Source organism: Propithecus coquereli, unplaced genomic scaffold (genome assembly GCF_000956105.1).
Source record: "Propithecus coquereli isolate 6110/MARCELLA unplaced genomic scaffold, Pcoq_1.0 Scaffold340, whole genome shotgun sequence".
NCBI lineage: Eukaryota > Metazoa > Chordata > Mammalia > Primates > Indriidae > Propithecus > Propithecus coquereli.
This window is the reverse complement of record NW_012149064.1, coordinates 770657-791203: the sequence shown is the minus strand read 5'-3', so window position 1 is coordinate 791203 and position 20547 is coordinate 770657. Positions and strand designations below refer to the sequence as shown.

Here is a 20547-nt window from a genome sequence, read left to right as displayed (position 1 = left end):
TTGAGCATTTTTTTATGTTTTCTGGCCATTATTCTGTCTTCTTTTGAAAAATTTCTGTTCACATCCTTTGCCCATTTATTGATGGGGTTTTGTTTGATTTTTTTCTTGTTTATATTTTTGAGTTCTAGATAGATTCTTGTTATCAGCCCTTTATTGGATGTGTAGAGAGAAAATATTTTCTCCCATTCTGTAGGCTGTCTATTCATGCTAATGATAGTTTCCTTGGCTGTGCAAATGCTTTTTAATTTGATCAGGTCCCATTTATTTATTTTTGCTGTTATGATTGCTTTGGTAGTCTTCTTCAAAAATTCTTTGCCTAGACTGATGTCTGAAAGGGTCTTCCCTACATCTGCTAAGATTCTTAAGGTTTCATGCCTTATGTTTAAGTCTATTATCCATTGTGAATTGATTTTTATAAGAGGTGAGAGGTGGGGATCCAGTTTCAATCTTCTGCATGTAGTTATCCAGTTTTCCCAGCACCATTTATTGAAAAGAGATTCTATTCCCCAGTATATATTTTTCTCTGCTTTGTCAAAGATTAGATTACCATATGCAGATGGTTTCATCTCTGGATTCTCAGTCCTGTTCAAAAGGTCTATATCTCTGTTCTTGTGCCAGTACCATGCTGTTTTAGTTATTATAGCCTTGTAGTACAGCTTGAAGTCTGGTAGACTGATACCTCTGAGTTTGTTCTTTTTGCTTAAGATTGTTTTGGCTATATAGAATCTTCTCTGGTTCCATAGAAAGCATAGAATTATTTTTTCTAGATCTGTAAAGAATGATGATATTACTTTGATAGGGATTGCATTAATTCTGTAGATCACTTTAGGTAGTATGGACATTTTAACAATGTTGATTCTACCAATGCAGGAGCAAGGTAGATTTTTCCGTCTGTTTACATCTTCTACAATTTCTTTTCTTAGTGTTTCATAGTTTGCCCTGTCTCTCACCTCTTTTGTTAAATATATTCCTAGATTTTTTTTTAATTTCAGCATATTATGGGGGTACAGATGATCAGGTTATGTATGATGCCCTTGCCCACCCCCCAAGTCTGAGCTTCATGTGTTTCCATCCCTGGGATGGTGCGCATTGCACTCTTTGTGTATGCATATACCCGTCCCCTCATTCCCCCTCTCCCCTACCCCCTGCCTGACATCCAATAGATGTTCAGGCTATTGTAAAAGGTGCTGCATTTTTTATTTGATTTTTGGCTTGACTGTTATTGGTGTATATGAATGCCTCTGATTTGTATGTATTGATTTTATATCCTGAAACTTTACTGAATTCATTTATCAATTCTAGGAGTCTTCTGGTTGAATCCTTGGGGTTTTCTAGATATAATATCATATCACCATATTGTTCTCTACCCACCTTTGTCCTTCCTGGGGGCCTCAACTCTTCAGGATCCATCTTGCTCATCCCCACACATATATTTCCCAAATCTGGCCCAGACTGCAGGAGCCACAGGAGTCCAGTGGGTCCCAGGAGATCTGCAGGACTCCAGAGCCCAGTCATTTTGGGAGGACAGCATCCTGGAGAAAGGGTTGGAGATAACCAGTGTGTAGTCCTTCCTTCACCTAGTCCTTCATTCTTCCCTTCATTCCTCTACCTGTGGCTGCCAAGAGAGACAATTTAGCCACCACCCAGAGGCATCTACAGGGAACAGTCTCAGACCTTTCCTTTTGGGGCCCTGCAGTGGACTGAGGGGTGCTCTGTGAGCTCCCTACCCGGCAGCACTTCCTGGTGCTACTTGCCCAGTGACTCCAGATGAGTGAGGCAAACCCTGAGATGGACATTGATTTAGCTTGGTCACCCAACGGGTGACTTGGGATCAGCATTATTCCCCCTTGGCATGATTGAGGATCAACCTCTGGGGCCTGAGGGACAGGCCTACAGGCCAGATCCCATACATCCAGGTCTTGATCACATTGCCCAGGGGCACAGAAGGGAGATGTGTGAATTAGTGTACTGAGGTGTGTGTGCCTTCAGCGGAAGATCAGAGTGGGTCCTAGCTGCAGCATGCTCAAGGGGCACCCCTCCTCCCATAGGAAGACTGTGCTTCCGGCTCAGGCTTGGATACTGGGCAGGGAAACTCCCTGCCTGTATCACAGTTGTCAGGGAGCTCAGCTGGCTTGAGGTCCTGCCTGCGAGAAGAGGCCCAGGAGAAACTGCCGAACAGGGGAGGGTGGAAAGGAACAAGGCCTGCTTCAGACTGCCAGACTGCAGGTCCCAGACAGTCCTACCCCTACACGCAGACTTTCTGGTTGAGTGGGACCACTTCAGCCCCTCCCTGGCAGCTTTGTCCAGAAGCAGGGAACAGACCTTTGAAACCTGCTAAAAGCATTTGTGGAGCTTGAGGGCAGGCTCACTTAACCCGGCCCTGTCCTGCCTCACTCCCTTACCCACCCCTGCTGAGGTGGAGAATAAGGACACATGTGCAAGTCCGAGGGCCCCACCCATTATCTGGGCATTAGAGTGCTTCTCCAGAGGAGCTAGGGATGATGGCAGGACCCAAAATCAACAGTGCAACTTGCTCCTCCTGGCAAGTGCCACCTACTGACAGGGAGGTCAATTTGCATGCCCTTTTACTGCAAGTACTGACTCATCATACAGGGTGTAGTCGATTCTCACCCATAAGCACCACCTACTGGCTCAGAGATTAAAATGGGTGTGTCATTTTCTAAACAAAAATTGAAAGGTAAGAAGGAACAGCTGCTCCAGATGGAAAGGAATCAGAAAAATCTCTGTAAGTATGAAGAATCAAACTGAAAGCACATCCCCAAAAGGGAACACCCGTTCTAGGCAAAGGATATCAACCAAAATCAGAACACTGAAATGACAGATGAAGAATTTCAAACATGGATTGTAAGAACACTCAATGAGCTGAATAGACAACCTACAAAATAGGAGAAATTATTGACAAGCTACACATCCAATAAGGGACTAATAACCAGAATCTGCAAAGAAGTCAAGAAAATCAGCAAGAAAAACAATCAAACAACCCTATTAAAAAGTGGGCAAAAGACAGGAACAGAAGCTTCTCAAAATAAGATAGACAAATGGTCAAGAAACATATGAAAAAATGCTCAATTTCACTAATCATCAGGGAAATGCAAATCAAAACCACAATGAGATATCACCTTACCCCAGTCAGAATGGCCTTTATTAAAAAACCAAAAACAATAGATGTTGATATGAATGCAGAGAGAAAGGAATGGTAATGCACTGCTGGTGGGACTGCAAATTAGTGCAACCTCTATGGAAAACAGTATCAAAATTTCTCAAAAAACTAAAAGTAGACCTACTATTGGATCCAGCAATCCCACTATTGGGTATTTAGCCAAAGGAAAAGAAGTCACTTTACCAAAAGACACCTGCACTTGAAGGTTTATTGCAGCACGATTCACAATTGTAAAATGTGGAATCAACCCAAGTGCCTATCAATTCATGAGTAGATTAACAAAATGAGGCATATGTATACCATGGAATAATACTCAACCATGAAGAAGAATTACTTAATGCCTTTTGCAACAATCTGGATTAAACTGGAGACCATTCTCCTAAGTGAAGTATCTAAGGAATGGGAAAACAAACACCACATGTACTCACTATTAAAATGGAACTAACCAATGAGCACACATGTACATAGAGGGAAGTAAAACTCAATGGAAATCAAGCTGGGGAAAAGGGGAGGAGTGAATGGGCAAAAATGTACCTGACAGGTACAATGAACATTATCTGTTTGATGGACATACTTGTAATAATAACTCAAGCATTATAAAAGGGATCCATGTAACCAAAAATATTTTTACCCCATAATACTTTGAAATAAAAAAGAGCTAACATTGTATATTAAATTCATTTCTATATATGTGATTTATTATACTAATAGAACACTTTAAATGTATACAAAATACACAAAATAGTATAATAAACTTGTGACCCAGCCTCAACAACTACTAATCATGAGCCATTTTTGTTTCATCTACACTTCAACCCATTCCTCACTCCTCACTTCATTATATTTTAGTTATTTTGTGAAATAAAATGTATATATGCTGAAAATTCCACGCTTAACTGTACCTTTTTGACACATCAATGCACTCATATGAAATTCTCCCCTTTTAAGAATAAAATTACCATACTTAACAATCATTAATGTGCATGTTAATCATCTGGTAATATTATTTAAAATCCAGATTTGACAGAACAGGTCTCGGATTTGCCTATAATTTGTATTTCTAACAAAGTATAAATCTGTAGAGTACATGGTAACCACAAGGTCGCTTGTCTCTATAGCAAAGAAAATTTGATGATTAAAATTAAGGAAAATTGACCTGAACCAAAGGAACCAATCAAAATTCCTATACAACATGCTATCTGTAGTAGCATTTGATTGACAATGATATAAACTAACCAAACAATTTTACAATTATTTTGGTAACCAAAATTAGCAAAATCTCTATTATAGATTCCATGGAAATGCTCCCTCAGAGTTAAAAATTCTATCATGAGAAGGCACTGGTTAAAAAACGTAAAGATTTGGAAGTAGATGTCTTATACAATAAGTAGCTGACAACTTTCCACACCCAAAATTGGCCTTTATTGAGTTACCACAAATTCAGTCCTTTACAGACCAAGTGCAGATAATTGCTATAGCTTCCTATTGAAATTGTATTTTAATACCCTTACATAATTTAACTCAGTTTCTTATAATGTCAACTAACTTAAAATTTTTTAAAACACAAACAATAAAAAATGATGTAGGACCTATGAAACATTCCGCAGTAAAAAAAAAAAAAAGGTACAAATGGTCTTTTCCCACATAAAGAGGCATCCAACTTTAATAGTGGTTAGAAAAAGTAAATTACAAAATATATGTGTTGTCTTTGACCTTCAGATTGAAAAATTAAATGGTTCTTAAACTTGTCTCTTTTTTATGATCAATAGTTTGTATGTGCTTGTACAAATGACTAATGACCTTTTGAAGGACAATTAAGGAATTTGTATTAAGACTTGAAAGATGCATGTTCTTGTTTATATGATTCTACGTCCTGGAAGGCATATGAAAAGAGCACTTGAACATCTGCACCAAAGTGCCCACACTAGTATTTTGTTGGTGGACATGTAAATAATATCAAAAAAAGAAGAAGAAGAAAAGTACATATATTTTAGGAATTTTTTCAGTCATCCTGGATTTTTAAGATAATCCCCACCCAACAAGGACACAGAAATAAAGCAGTCAAAGGACCAATGAAGAACAAATGAGCAGGGAACCCGGGGAAAACACCCTCAAAGTCCATTTCCTTTCAGTTTTGTTTTAGATTTGGGGTTTTTTTTTATGGCAAGACACAGACAAGTGGCCCATTAGCTGTCTGGAAACTCATGATGCAATAGTCATATCTGCAATCTATTTTAAACAGAAACACAAGGGGAAAAACACAAAAGGTGCAAGAATGATGGTAATGATCCAGCTGAATGTATCAGCTCAGCCTTTGAATGCTGTATAAATTCTACAGAACACAGTGGCACTCCCAGGATAACTGAGGTGAGCTAAAGGGGAAGTTTCCCCTTCTATAAAATCTATGTATATAATTAACAGTAGATATTATTTTCTTAATGTGCAAAATATATACATGTGTTAATGTAAGATTGGTTGAGATATGGGCAGTGTGTTAAATACTTCTGGGTGGGAATTGAGCCAGAAATCAGATGGTGATGAGTCACTTGAATACCTGTCCCTGTACCCCTTGGCTTTGATATTCTGCATTATGACACCAGGACAAAATCCTGTAAACTCCTCTTATATGTTTCTAGGTCCCCAGTGCAATCACAGCCTGAAATATTCCTTCTTGAGGCTATGATGAGTGAGAACTGTCTTCACTCAATAGGAGTGAGCCACACCTGCTTATAAAAGGCAGATCCAGCAGAACAACCCAGCTCTGAATCTGGATGTGTAAGAGAGAGGGCCTTTCACTTGAGCTTTAATATGAGACTGGGGACTGCAGACCCAGACAGAGCCCTACTGCCCCTACATCAAATGCCCCACTGACCACCCCCCTTTCCAACAGATGTCCTTTACAGAGAAAGACCCACAAGAAGGGCCTTTTGAATGGATAGGTAAGACAATCTCTTCCCATTCCAGTGAGAATGCCATCCAAAGGCAAGGTAAGACCTTGAGCTGTTCATATGGAGGATGGCAGGAGTGGAGCCAGAGATACTGAGTGTGTGTCTTTGATGGGGTTTTATTCTGAGCCTGGGTATGAGAAATAGCTTATAGCCTTCAGGGGGCTTTGAGAAATGTAACAATGATCTCCTGGATCTGTAATCTTTGTCTTCACTCTTGACACTGGCTGAACAGCATCACTTGAGGGAATGAAGCGCAAATATGGATTAGAGATAGACTATGGGGCTCTGTGTTTCATGACAGTTGAGTCACATTATCTTCCATTTGCACTAGGATCAGAGCACACCCCAAAGGAGAAGGAAAATTTCAAGGAAACTAAGCTCAAAGCCAGAAATAGCGCTGCTAGATTAGGTAAGATTTGACTGTTCCAGGTGAGAAGGGACAGTAGATGGATTATCACAGTATCCTTTGAGACAGGAACTGGAAGTTTTTTGGCAGCCAGGGCCTTACAGTTCCTGGACTCTGGAGAACAGAGGAGAACTGAATTTTGGTGACAACCTTAGCTCCTGATTATCCAGGAAGAGGAAAGTCAGTTCCAAGAACATCTGCCAAAACAGAGCAGCAGGTAGAATTTTGGGTTTTTGCCCCAAAGGTCAGAGAGGTAACTTATACAGGGCTCAGGCAGAAAGGGGATTTCTCAGTGATTGAGTGGATTTTAGAGGTCCTGTAAATCAAAGTGCATTTGGGGGGGATTCAACCTAGCTTTATTAAGGAGGCTGAGAGGACTGGGAAGGAGGAGGAGAGGCAAGTGGGGTTCGCCTGAAGGTGCATGGGAAGGTTCCAGAATTAGTATCCTTAGGAACTGTTCTGCTGAGTCTCTCACTCACATGTTTCCTGCACAGAGTACTGTCTAGGAGATGAGCACAGATTGACTTTGGGAAAGAAACCAAAGACCTCCAATATCATAAATGGCATTGAAATTGAGGAAACATGTGATGTCCATAATAGAGAACCACTGAGGGCCCACACTGAGTGCAGCAAGATGCTCAGATCTCAGTTCCCAGTAGATCACCTGCTGCCACTTCATAAAAGACTGGTAACCCCCCTGCAAGCAATGTCTGAGGCCATTTATCAAGACATAGCCTGGGTGTGGGCACAGCAGATGAGGCTTGAGCTGAGGGCTCTCTGACACAATTCAGAAGAGAATGCAACTGTGGGAGCAAGAACAAAGACCAACTACTACTCAGATTCTTACTGATGACTTGCAGAAATTTCAGACACATTGTTTAATATATGACAGAGCCTGCATCAGTACCAGTAAAGGAACTTGAACAATAAACACAGTGGTGAAATCTGAGTTTCTAGAGGGCTAAGATTACTGACAAATTTTGTAATTCATATAGGACAGTTGATGTCTTTTGGCTGCTTTATGACTGTCCTGCAATTCTTTATAATTACAAACATATTAAGGTTTAATTACTCACGTGTTTGTATATTGTAAAGTGTAGCAAATGAATATATATTTATATCCTCCTTCTTTAATTCAGAGAAAGATGTAGATCTTCACTCTCTTAGCCCCAGTCAATTGAGGATTGATATCCATTAACCTTTAATAGCGTCCTCTAGGGAGGAATGTTTACATTTTTCAGTTTGGTGAAATCACCATGCCATTCTTTACTTTTCATTTAATATAAAATGTAAGACAAAGTATATTATATGCTTATTGATAGTATTCATTCTCCACATGTCTCATGTCATTTGTCTTATTTTGATCTTTCTCCCATTTTATAGGTTTCAATTGATCTTATTATAGAATATTAAATCTAATATAGGTATTGTCATTTGTGTTACATAATGTTATATTTTATTTCATATTTTTATTGACATTTTAACACTAGAATCATGAAACATTTCATGATACAAATGTACTTAATTTTTAGGTGAGAAAACAAATGTATTTGGCTTTTTTTGTTCTTTGCCTTATAATTTCCATATTACAGAGAATTATATAAACATTAATATTTTTGAGTATTACAAATTTCTGATAATTATGCATTTTATACATACGGACATTGTTTTACCTACATGTGTGAGTTACAGGGCTGTTTTCTCTTCACTTCTGCTTCATCCCCACCATGACTGCCCAGCACCCACAGCTCTTGTTGTGGTTGGGGGATAGCAGTTTATCCTTCCAATAAATGGGGGCAATTCATAATGACATACTACAAATCAGTTTGAAACCAGACTTGCCTTCAAATACAAGTCTCTACATGTGCAAAAAAAAACACTAAAATTTGAAGTTACAGTTAAGGAAGGAGATGAAATTAAAAAAAAAAAAGGAACTGTTAAACTAAAATGGAGGCCAGGCCTGAAGAATCCCTAAATTAGGCCTGATTAGTGACCTTGACCTTGCTTGATTTATAAACATAAGGAAAATTTAACTTGAGCAAATTCTTGAAAAGGCCTATATTTTAAAAAAAATAACATAAGCTCAACCAATCAGAAGTAGCCAAAAAACTTATAATTATATAACTAGAGAATTTGCAACAAGGTGTGAACTAAAATAAAATCTTAAGCCTCCCCAGCCAAATAAATGGATCCCTCCTCTTGGCCAGGATATTAAAAATAGTAACCTAGAATTTTGTGCACTGATTTGAAAAGTTGTCAATGATCTATAGCTTAGAAAAGAGTAAATTTTTTAAAACTGTAGAATGATACAATAAAAATGATATAATAAATATCATAAAAATTGTGTATCTATAACTTCATAGAAAGTATCCAGAAGAATAAACACCAACCTGTTAATGATAGTTTATTCTATGAAGGGAGTGGTTTTGGAGGAAAGGAGAGACTTCCACTTTATTAAGATCTGTATTATTTGACTTTTTTTACGAGCATGAATTTTTTTGTAATTAGAAAAAGAAAAGAAGGATGTGTTACCATTTGAGAGGAGGGCAATATTTTATTTTTATCAATATTTGTAGCATATGTTAGATTACAGCACACACCTGTGTTAGAAAGCCCAGAGGAAAAATTAACACAAATAAATTACACCTGCAAAAAGTGAGTGTTTCCTCTCTGCATAATAACAAATGTTTGGTGTGAAACTGGGCAGGATCTACCACTGCTCCAGCTCACTCGACAAACCCAGCACCTGCCAAGGGGAAAGCAGAGGACAGGGAAGGCCATTTTCCAGCTACTTTCCTCCTACACCATGCCCCTATTTGTCCAAGTTTCCTATCATCAAGTAGAAAATGGACTCAGAATGGAACACGTACCCTTGGGGATTCAGGCAGAGAGGCACAGAGTAGAATATGAGGAAATTGTACACACCATAGAGACAGAGCTCCAGCTTAAGATGCAAAATGCACCACGAACTTGTGCAAAGTTAAGAAAGTTACTCAACCCCTCTCAGTGTCCATTTTCTCACCTGTTAAATGAGGATCACATGCCTACTTGATCAAGTTATTTTGAGGGTTAAATTCACGAAGGTATTTAAAAGTGCTTTGATTAACAAAGTAATGTCAGACCTCAAAACACACAAAAGAAATTGTGTCAATAAGACCAAAGACAAGATGCCCAGTTTCCTAAGCAGGCACAGCAGCATCAGACTGAGATCAACAAGTAACGAATTATTCACTGGAGAGGACAAACTTGGGCTAAAACAAGATAAGTTGTGGCCAGTGTACAGTGACTTAAGTAGTGAGGGTGGAATCCCTAAAGACCCTGTGACACACAGTTACACAACTGGCTCCCAGGAAACAACTGGAACACACCAGGCAACCCAGCAGATACTCCCAAGAATGTGTGAGCAGCAGACAGTCAGAGCCACAAAATCTAAGCAGAATATACCAAGCCACAAGGAGCACCCAGCTCTGTGAACAGCAGCTGTGGCTGCACGAGGACTGGGCTTTCAAGACAGACACTGTGAGGACTGCTGAGAGCACAGTGTCTTTGTAGCCACACATGCAACATCAGCGCATCTGAACACACATCACAAAACTCTCCTCTCCATTAATCCTCTTTTTAATATGATGGATGTTCATATGTTACCATATCCCCATCAAACACGTGTGAGATGTTGGAAACCCCCACAAAAAGGGAGCACAGGAAGGAATGGAATGAGAATAGTGAGGCATGGAGAGGGATGCCTGCCCTTGACCACACAGACTTTCCCCACAGGCCTTATTTAAAACAAGAGAGGAGCCCTAGTATTGTGCTGTGGTCTCCTTCTCATCTTGCCAGCCTTACAGATGCCACAACAATTTTTTTTTCCACTCATTACAAAAGTGCTGATGAACTCATGCATAATTATTTCTAAAGAGGTAAATTCTTTACAAAGTAATAGGGACCAATTTTCATGATCAGGTTTTTCAGTTTTTCAGTTTTTTTGGCAGTATCCCACATTCAAAGATCACAAATGAAAGTTACTGGAACGTGTATTATGAATAAGGTCTTATTTTTATCTAGATTGACACCCAGATTTTTATAGATTAGATATAACAACATGAAAGCTGGTTCCATCTGGGAATAAAAACAAACTGTCCCTGAGGACATAAGTAATTTAGGGATATAAATTATTAAGAGGCTACATGCAAGCAGAAGTGCTTTTCGATGTTTCCTTTGTCTAGACAGAAAAATTCAGCAGAAGAGTCCCAGAAGTTAAGGTACAACCCTTATTGCTGTGGGTGATAAGTTTTACATCCAAAGCAAAGATATAAAACATGACAGGTTTCAAATGTCTCTCAAATGCTTCATACCTTGAAAATCACTCCCCCAAAGCTGGAGCACCGTCTGTTCTGAGGGATCAGGTCACCATCTGTCTCTGAGGCACTGGCCAATCAGACCTGAGTTTAGATGAGGATGATCACTTTCAAGTATAAAAGACTTAAAATGTAAACACTTCCAGGTTGATCTTCCGGGGCCTATGCACTTACATGGGTTGGTGAAAGTGGCCCACCACCCCTGGGAATTAGGGTTTTCCCTTCTACTTTTAGCAGATCCTGGGTAACCCAATAATTACTCTCCCTCATGTCTCACCTTACACATCCACAAAGGTGGCATTAGTGAGGGAGAAACTTTTACAAAGGCACAGCCCATGTCACCCCCTGCAAAGCTCTGAAGGTGTTCATAGGTAAGCCGCGTGGGGGATTTCTCCTAAAAGTGGCTGAACTGGTGCTCTGGCTGAAGAAAGCAGCGGTCAGAGGTACCACGGACAGTGTTGAAGGCATCAGGCAGTTCCCATAGGAGTTTGGAAAAGCGGGCAGCTCCCTGGGCGGCAGAAGGTCGATGCTCTAGAAAAACCCACCCCCTCCCTGAGCTGCACAGCAGGCGGTGGAGCGAGAAGACCTGCCAGATTCAGCCAAGTACGAGCAGTACTTTGTAGCCTCACACCCTTCTCACTGCCGAGCCTGGACCTGTCCCCCAAGTCCCTCCCCGGACTGGGTCGCGACGGGGCGGCACCAGCCAGTGGCCAGCAGTACTTTGGGAAGGGCGGGGCGTGCACTGCCCTGTCCCTCCCTCCAGAGCTGCGCACAGCCCCGAGCCCCGGGCATGCTGGGATTGTAGTCCTGCAACCCTGCAACTAAAGAGCTGGCAACGGTGAGAAAACTACAGCTTCCAGAATACGTGAGGAGGTTCACAACTCCCTACCCCGTCAGCCCGGTCTACGCACCGCCCCCAAGTCCGATGCATGCTGGGATTGTAGTTTTGCAGCCTTGCAACCAAAGGGCTGAGTCTGTTAAAGAACTACAACTGCCAGCATGGCCCACGAAGACCCTCCCTCCCACCCATCCCTACCTGAAAGTCCAGAGTAGGAAGTGAGTATGATCAGGGTGACAGTTCTCATCTGTAATTGTGACACTGCGTCTTCAAGAGATACCAGCTTCTGACTTGTCTTGCATGAAATTTGATTCTTCATAGACCAGCAAGGAAACCAGAGGATTTCTAAGTTTGCTCATGGTTATGGTTGCTCTCCACACCCCTTCCATTTGTCCTCATCGTCCTCTTTCCCTCCACTCTTCCCCACATTCGCTTTCATCAGGCCTGCCCTTTCCACCGCCTCCCCTTCCGCCATGACCCTTCAGACATGGGCAATACTGCACCTCCACAGGAATGAACCTAAAGGCCTATAGGCCTGGCAATTTTCAGGCTTCTTGGGAACCCAGGCAGGAAGTTCCCTGGTGAGTGTCTGTTGTCAGTTCACTGCCTAAAATGTAAATATCCAGTCCCTTGACCCTTGCTTTTTCAAAGCCACCTTTCTCTCTATCCCTCTGGCCTGTCACAGATGACCCTCTGCACCCAAGGAGCACCCTTTGGACCCCAAGTTGCCTGCATGGCCTACACCTGGGTAAGACCTCTAAGAGGGATGTTTGTGCCAGTGTTGTAAAGAGGAGAAAACATAACAGGGGAAAGACCTTACCCACCCCCCACTTCATACAGTCAAGAAAATCAGCTACTCAGAGAAGGGACCACCTAAGGTCCTTTGGGCCACATCCAGCACTTTTTTGACCACCACCCAGGCTGGTTCACAGGACTTAGGTGTCCTACTCTGGACCTCTGAGCCATAATTAACATGCCAACAAGACCCAAAGTGCCCCTTGGTCCTTCCCAAAACATTTGAGAAGTCTGTGTACTGAGGTAATATATGATGTATGCATGTCTGCCCTAAATAAGGCTCCCTTGGAAACTCTCTTGATATCCCTTTTTCCATATCCCTTTGGAACCACTTTTAATAATTTGCTGCTGGAACTTAACAGTAATAATTCTCTTAATTCATTTTTCCATTTAGCTTCTCAAATTAAGTATTACAATAATACATGCTTCCAAAACTGCAGTAGGTACAGCATCAATTCTGTGCAGGGATGATGTACAAGACCACAATATCCATTGTACGTCCTTTTGGAGCATCAGTTTTACTGCAAGATTTGAAAGAAACACTTTAAGTGATTTCCAAGGTAAGAAATTAAAACTTTGAAACTAGGCTGGAAAGTCATATTCCTTAAAAACATGTCAGTAATCTGTGTCTAATATGTCAGACTTTCTTCAAGAAAAAACTCTAAGGGAAAATATTTTCCATTATTATAAATAATAAAAATTAGATATCATAGCCAATCAATCAAAAACTCTGCCCTGTATGCACCTACCTATACTGCCAGCTACTTGGGAGGCTGATGCAGGAGGAGGATTGCACGCCAAGGTTGGAGTCTGCAGTGATCTACAATTACAACACTGCAATCCAGCATGAGTGACAGAGAAAGACCCTATCTCAAAAGAAAGAAAAGAAAACCTTGCCTTGCTAGTTTCCTAAATCACAACATGACCATGGTATGGTTTTATTTGTACATTTTTGGGGATTGTTGACATTTTGGATATAACAACATAGGTTTTTAACCAATTTTTATAAGTTCTCAGCTATTAGTTGTTACTTTTCTACCCAATTTAAATTTTCTATCTCTCCACTCTTTCTCAGACTTAATCATTCTACAAATCTCGAAGTCTTAATGATTCTTTAAATTTTTTCACTCTTCTGTTCAAATAATTGGATAATTTCTATTGCTTTGTCTTCTGTTTCTAATCTGTGGATAAACTCAAAATACTTTTTTTTTTTTGAGACAGTCTCACTGTGTTGCCCGGGCCAGAGTGCCGTGGCGTCATCCTAGCTCACAGCAACCTCAAACTCCTGGGCTCTAGCGATCCTCCTGCCTCAGCCTCCCGACTAGCTGGGACTACAGGCATGTGCCACCATGCCTGGCTAATATTTTCTATATATTTTTAGTTGTCCAATTGATTTCTTTCTATTTTTAGTAGAGACGGGGTCTTGCTCTTGCTCAGGCTGGTTTCGAACTCCTGAGCTCAAACAATCCACCTGCCTCGGCCTCCCAGAGAGCTAGGATTACAGGCGTGAGCCACCGCGCCCGGCCAAAATACTTTTTTCATTTCATTATCTTTCAGTTTGGTTCTTGTTTATAGTCTTCACTTCTCTACTGAGGTTCCACATCTGTTCACTCTTTATGAGAATATTTTCTTTTACTCCCACAAACGTATTTATAATAGCTGCTCTCAAATCCTTGTCTGTTGATTGCAACATCTTGGACACCCTGTGAATAGCTTCTACTAACTGATTTTTATCTTGTGTATGGATTATATTTTCATGTTTCTTCACATGACTCATGAATTTTAAAATTGTGTACTAGAATATATAAATGATAGTTATAGAGATTCTGGGTTCTGTTATAATCCTTTGAAGGGTATTTTGTTTTTCAAGAGAGAGTTAATTTGTCTGGATTCAAATTCTAATACCTAAATCCCCTACCATGAGCACAGCTGAAATCCTTATTTAGTCCTTATGCATACATATATCATATATACATGTAATATATTTAGATGTGTGTATCTATATAATGATATATAATGTTTTATTGAAATTTTATCATTCTTGTCTATGAGAGTGGTAGTTCAACAACTTTCATTACTGAAAGTCAGAACCTCAGTTTTGTTTGCTTTTTATATTTCATATAAACTAAATTACATCCTATATATACTTTTACATCTACTCTCTTTCATGCAACATTATATTTGTGATATTCACCCATGATATTGCAGGCAGCTATAATTGGTTCATGTATTTATTTATTTTGTGAGAAAATATACATAAAATTGGCCATTTTCACCATTTTAGGTGTGCAGTTCAGAGGAATTAAGTACATTCACATTGTTTGCAACCATAATTCCCATACATAGGGAACTTTTTTCATCTTGCAAAACTGAAACTCTGTACCCATTAAATAACAGCTCCTTGTTTCTGCCTCTCTAGCCTCTGGGAACCCCTCTTCTACTTTGTATTTCTAAGAATTTAACTACCCTAAGTACCTCATATGAAGGAAATCATACAGTAGAGCAAAGAAATCATGAGGAAGAATGATACACAATATATAACATGTCTGTTAAATTGAATAAAATCATTAACAGAGACCAGTAGTTCATAATGATCATATTATACATAAATAAAGATAAAGGAGAAAAAAAGAATGGAAGAGTACATTAAACGCATGATAATGGTAACTCAATTTCCAGAGCTGGGAGGCCCTCACCCCAGTCATAGGGTTGGTGAACGATGGAGCTGGGAATTCAGGGAAGATATCTGACTCCCAGAGCCCACACTTACCCAAACTTCACTGAGCCATGATGCCCTCTGCCTCTGCCACCCAGGCACTGAATCACCCCTGAGTTTTCTCATATCCTGTTCTCCTGGGCTTTGAGGGTGTTTCTGGCCTACTGAAAGAGGGGCTCCAGCTTGGACCGTATGTGGTAGCTGTATGACAGAGAGGCAGCTGTAAGGCTACCAGGAGCCACACCTCATGTCCCCCTTTCCAGGGCTGCTGAAGTCCTTTCTGGTGCCTGAGCAGTCACCATGCAACAGGGCCTGATGCTGACTAGGGAGCCATGGCCACAGGCTCTTTGCAGCTGACCAGAAGAGAGTCTCCTCTGTGCCATGTGCCAGTCCTCTAAGCTGTCACCTCCCACTCCATGGACAGAGCCACTCCATGGACTGGAACCAGACCCTGAATCGCTTCTCAGGCTGAAGATGGTAATTGTCTGCAACCCCCTGGAGCAGCTGAATCTCCTGGTTGACTGATCTCATGCAGACAAAAGGGAGGACAGGATGCTGACAGGGCCTGGACTGAAGATAATGAATGGGGCCTGTGGGAAAGGGAGGGAGAAGGGGCTGGTCTCTGAGACTTTTCTCTTAAGGGTCCCTCCTCGCCTTCACTCTCACGCAGCCCAACCTGTTCTCAGAATTATATATAAAGAGCCCTCATTCAGGAATATGCCCTTCATTCCAGTTCCTACCTGGAAACTCCACTGGGATGGGTCTCCTCCTTCTCTGTGTGTTAAACCCCTCAAGGATATCTAAGATGCAGAGGATGGAGCCAAAGTGTCCTGCCCTGGGAGATTCTGATTTCCACCTCCTCATGCTCCCCCAAAGTGAGAACCCCACTTGCTCAGATTCCTATTTTTTTTCTTTTCTTTTTTTTTGAGACAGAGTCTTACTCTGTTGCCCGGGCTAGAGTGCCGTGGCATCAGCTAGCTCACAGCAACCTCAAACTCCTAGGCTCAAGCAATCCTCCTGCCTCAGCCTCCTGAGTACCTGGGACTATAGGCATCAGCCACCATGCCCGGCTAATTTTTTTCCATATATTTTTAGTTGTCCAGCTAATTTCTTTCTATTTTTAGTAGAGATAGGGTCTCGCTCTTGGTCAGGCTGGTCTCGAACTCCTGAGCTCAAACGATCGGCCCGCCTTGGCCTCCCAGAGTGCTAGGATTACAGGCATGAGCCACAGCGCCTGGCCTGATTCTTATTTTTCTAGGTGCTGACCACATTTACCTCAAAGGAACACAGCCATCATCCATCAGAAAGGCCTTTTAGGTCCTGACTATCCCAAGCTCCAGCCCCTCCCATTCTACACTACCACGAGGACCACCAGGGGAAGGACATGTGCACAAAACAGCACTTGGACTTGCACCAGGCACCGGCTGTAGAGGAGGGGAGCATGGCAGCTGAGCATCAGGGACCTTCTGCCCCAACCTGTCCATGGACAAAACACATCTCTCTTCCTGTTATCCCAGATTAGACATGACTGGTGACTTATATTTTTCAAGTATACTTTCAGTGACACAGTAACACACACACACACACACACACACACATACACACGCACATCTGACCCAGTACCTCTTCCAACCTTGCTCTCTCCTCTGCCACCCACCCATGAAATGCTTGCTCCTCATGTCCTGGCCTCCACTTTTCTTTGACGAGTAGACCCTGTGTAGTGTGTTTTCTTTTGTGAAGATTTTATAAATTTTCTGTAACTTTTTCTGTGGAAAGGAAAAAGAAGGAAGAATAAATATGAGAATAATGAGGAGGTATGCAAGTTCAATTCCCTTTTATTTGAGAACCAAATGGATCCAAACTGCCTGGTGAGAATTCCTACTGGTCCTCTGAACCCTAAGGGTTCCATGGGACTGTAGAGGGAGCTCTGTGGAAGCTAAAGTGACTCCTTCTTGGATGCTAATATGCCATGTTTACTTGTCATTAATCCCTGCTCTGTGAATGCCTCTCAGGTATTTACTTTATCAACTGTTCCTTATGTAAGACTACATATTAACATCAATCATTCCCTTAGGTCAAAACAACCCTAATGTCACACAAATTACAGGCTATGATGTACATAGCACTGAAATTTCTGTCTTCTCCTGGAAGGTCTACTGCAATTGTCCTGTAAATTAATTTGTATACACTTTTCCTATAGTATGTAAGCTCTGTATTGGGCGTGTAACAGCATGGAGATCCACCTGTCTTGCTGCCACCCATGACCATGCACCTGTCCATAAATTACCTAATGAATCACCCTCTACTGACATAGTGGATTTGCCTGTCTTTTTCTTTGGTTTCTTTGTATTTGCGCATCACTTTGCATGTATGGACATTTTACAAAACAACTGGAGAGTTAGCCAGCTAAAGCCCAGGGGCCAAAGCATGGGCAAAGAAAAGAAAGTATTGGAGTGGAAAATCTGGGGTATGTGTCATCATCTATTTGGGGAGATGCTGCCCATTTGTTAGATGCCTGTGGACTACTGAGTACAGGGATGCCCTTAAAATGCCTGAGGGCCTAGAAAACTTGTCAGTAGAAAACTGCATTGCCCCCTAGGGTAAGCAAGGTCACCATGTGGCATTAACAGTTGATTGGCCATTACTAGGAGATTTGTAAGTGGCCAAAGAAGCAGTTACGAGAAGAGGTAAAGACATGAAAAGCTATATCAAGAATTACCATTAGAAGAGGATATGAAAACCTCCCTAGCTATGGTTAGTAGTTAGCTTTGTGGATAAGTGTGCAAGTGAGGAGATGCAGTAAAACATCTATCCTGTTGTTTTGTCCAGCTTGAAGGGTGAAAGGTGCCCCAGCCTAAAGTGTGAGCATGTGACAGTCCATCTATGTTCAACAATTTGAAGGACAATAAAATCATAAAATTAACTGAACAGGCAGCAGGGTAAAAAAAAAACAGGATTTTTATGGGGAGATTTGGCATCCTGGAGAAATGAGATTTGTGAGAAATAAATTTAATGAACAGTAGAGAAACTTACTTTGCTTTGAGATTTTGTAAGGTCTAGCTTGCTTTTAAATCATCAATTATCCTGTATTCTGTAATTATTTGTTTTGATCCACTATTTCCATTTCCTTCTGATAGGTACAAACACACTATTACATACATTTTTCTTCTATAGTTCTCTTACACAAAGTTTAATTTTAGCTTGATATATTGTATATTACATCCAACAAAATAAAAATCAAAACAAAACAATCTCTGTGTTCAATCGGCCCAGAAAAGAGCCATGTGCAAAGGAAAATTTTGGATAAAATTTTATGAATAGTGATTTAAGATTTAAAGGTATGGATTTAAAATATACTCCCATATAATCTTTACTATAGCCATCACAATATTTCCATAGTTATGAAAAAGAGAAAAACATACAAAATAGTAAACATGAGAACAATATTCTCCAAATTATTGGAACTTTTGATCCTCAAGAAGAAATTAGTAGAAAAGGCATTCTACTGTATTACCCAATAATACATTATTTTCATCTGTTAACTACAATCTTGGACAAGATAAGATAGTTTAACACTGGTGGCAGGGTAACATTTCTTTCATTGTACCTTAATGTCAAAACATTAAAAACCATTTAGTTTTATTACTCAAAACAAATTAATTAACTCATACCCCCAAATAAAGCATTTTCAAACTCACTATATGCTCCTGGTCACTAGCAGTCAAAAAGCATTACTTTTTGTCTAACATAGAAATTTTAGACTTGTGCTTTCTTTAATTTTAAAGACTGAAGCTAATTATTTAGTGCACATTGATTTGAATACATATACAACCTTTCAAACAGGTGTTATCTTTACTTTCCTGATATCTCTGAAAATGTTTTTATTTCTATCATCTCAAATAACATTCAAGATTTCTGTGTCCTCTCTAACATCAAATAATACTCAAGACTTCTATTTCATTCTACTATAAAGAGCATAAGGAGCAATTGTTAAAATGATTTATGTTGAAAATTCAGAATGTTTCTCTTTAATACGGAAGAAAAATGCCCTGGATACATACTGTATGCTTGCATGCATCGTTGTTTTATAATTCAAGCACAAAAATCATCTTTCTTTAGATTTTCTTAATGTATTTTATATTTGCCATTAAACTTTCAAGGGAAAATTGATATTAATAATATTCACCTAATATTGAATGGCCTCTCATAGCTTTTATGGAGAAACAAGAGAATTCATATTTTCCCATAAATGCTAGGGATTAAAGTATAGCATCAAGTAATCTGAGAATTGAATTACATCAATAATATTTGCTTTTGAAAAATTTCAAGTACTTTCAACACAAAGTAGCCTCTGATCATAATTATATTCACCCAAACATCAATGTTCTTGCCCTTTTGAAAAATATAATCAAATAAATTACCTAATGGCTTTAACTTTGCATTGTTCTCTATAATAAATACTCTGGGTTAGTGTAAAATCTGAAAGTGTGCTTTAGTATTTACTTATGTGAATCCCCTGATGCACAAAGACTTAAAGTTTTGATTACATACTTCCCCACACTTATTAAAGTTTCTTTTCCTATGAACTTTATGGTGATTTGTAAGTTGTATATTTTAGGTAAAACTCTTTTGACATGTATTACATCTATAGGATTTCTGTAGTATGAATTTTCTGATGTTGAGTAAGCTGTGAACTACAGGAAAAGATTTTGTCACATTCTTTACATTTGTAGGGTTTCAATCCAGTATGAATTCTCTGATGTTGAGAAAGTATTGAAAACCTTGTAAAGGATATGCCACATTCTTCACATTTGTAGGGTTTCAGTCCAGTATGAATTCGCTGATGTAGTTTAAGGCCTGAAGACTGGGTAAAGGACTTACCACATTCTTTACATTTATAAGGTTTTTCTCCAGTATGAACTATCTGATGTCGAGTAAGGTGTGAACTACAATTAAAGGCTTTGCCACACTCATTACATTTGTATGGTTTCACTCCATTATGAATTCTCTGATGTTGAGTAAGATGTGAACTACGGTTAAAGGCTTTGCCACATTCTTTACATTTGTAGGGTTTCAATCCAGTATGAATTCTCTGATGTTGAGTAAGGCTGGAACTACAGTTAAAGGCTTTGCCACATTCTTCACATTTGTAAGGTTTTTCTCCAGTATGAATTCTCTGATGTTGTCTAAGTATTGAAAACCTAGTAAAAGATATGCCACATTCTTCACATTTGTAGGGTTTCACTCCAGTATGAATCCGCTGATGTTGTCTAAGGCTTCCCAACTGAGTAAAGGACATGCCACATTC

At 40.0% G+C, this 20547-nt stretch overlaps 1 protein-coding gene across 1 annotated transcript in view; it reads right to left on the bottom strand.

Annotated features, from left to right (window-relative positions):
- The window catches only part of LOC105815614 (zinc finger protein 420-like), a 32741-nt gene that overhangs the window by 10464 nt on the left and 1730 nt on the right, over positions 1 to 20547 (bottom strand). The window contains exon 3 of the mRNA XM_012650813.1: positions 19965 to 20440. Coding sequence (XP_012506267.1) covers positions 19965 to 20440 — 476 coding nt within the window. The remainder of the gene's footprint in view (positions 1 to 19964; positions 20441 to 20547) is intronic.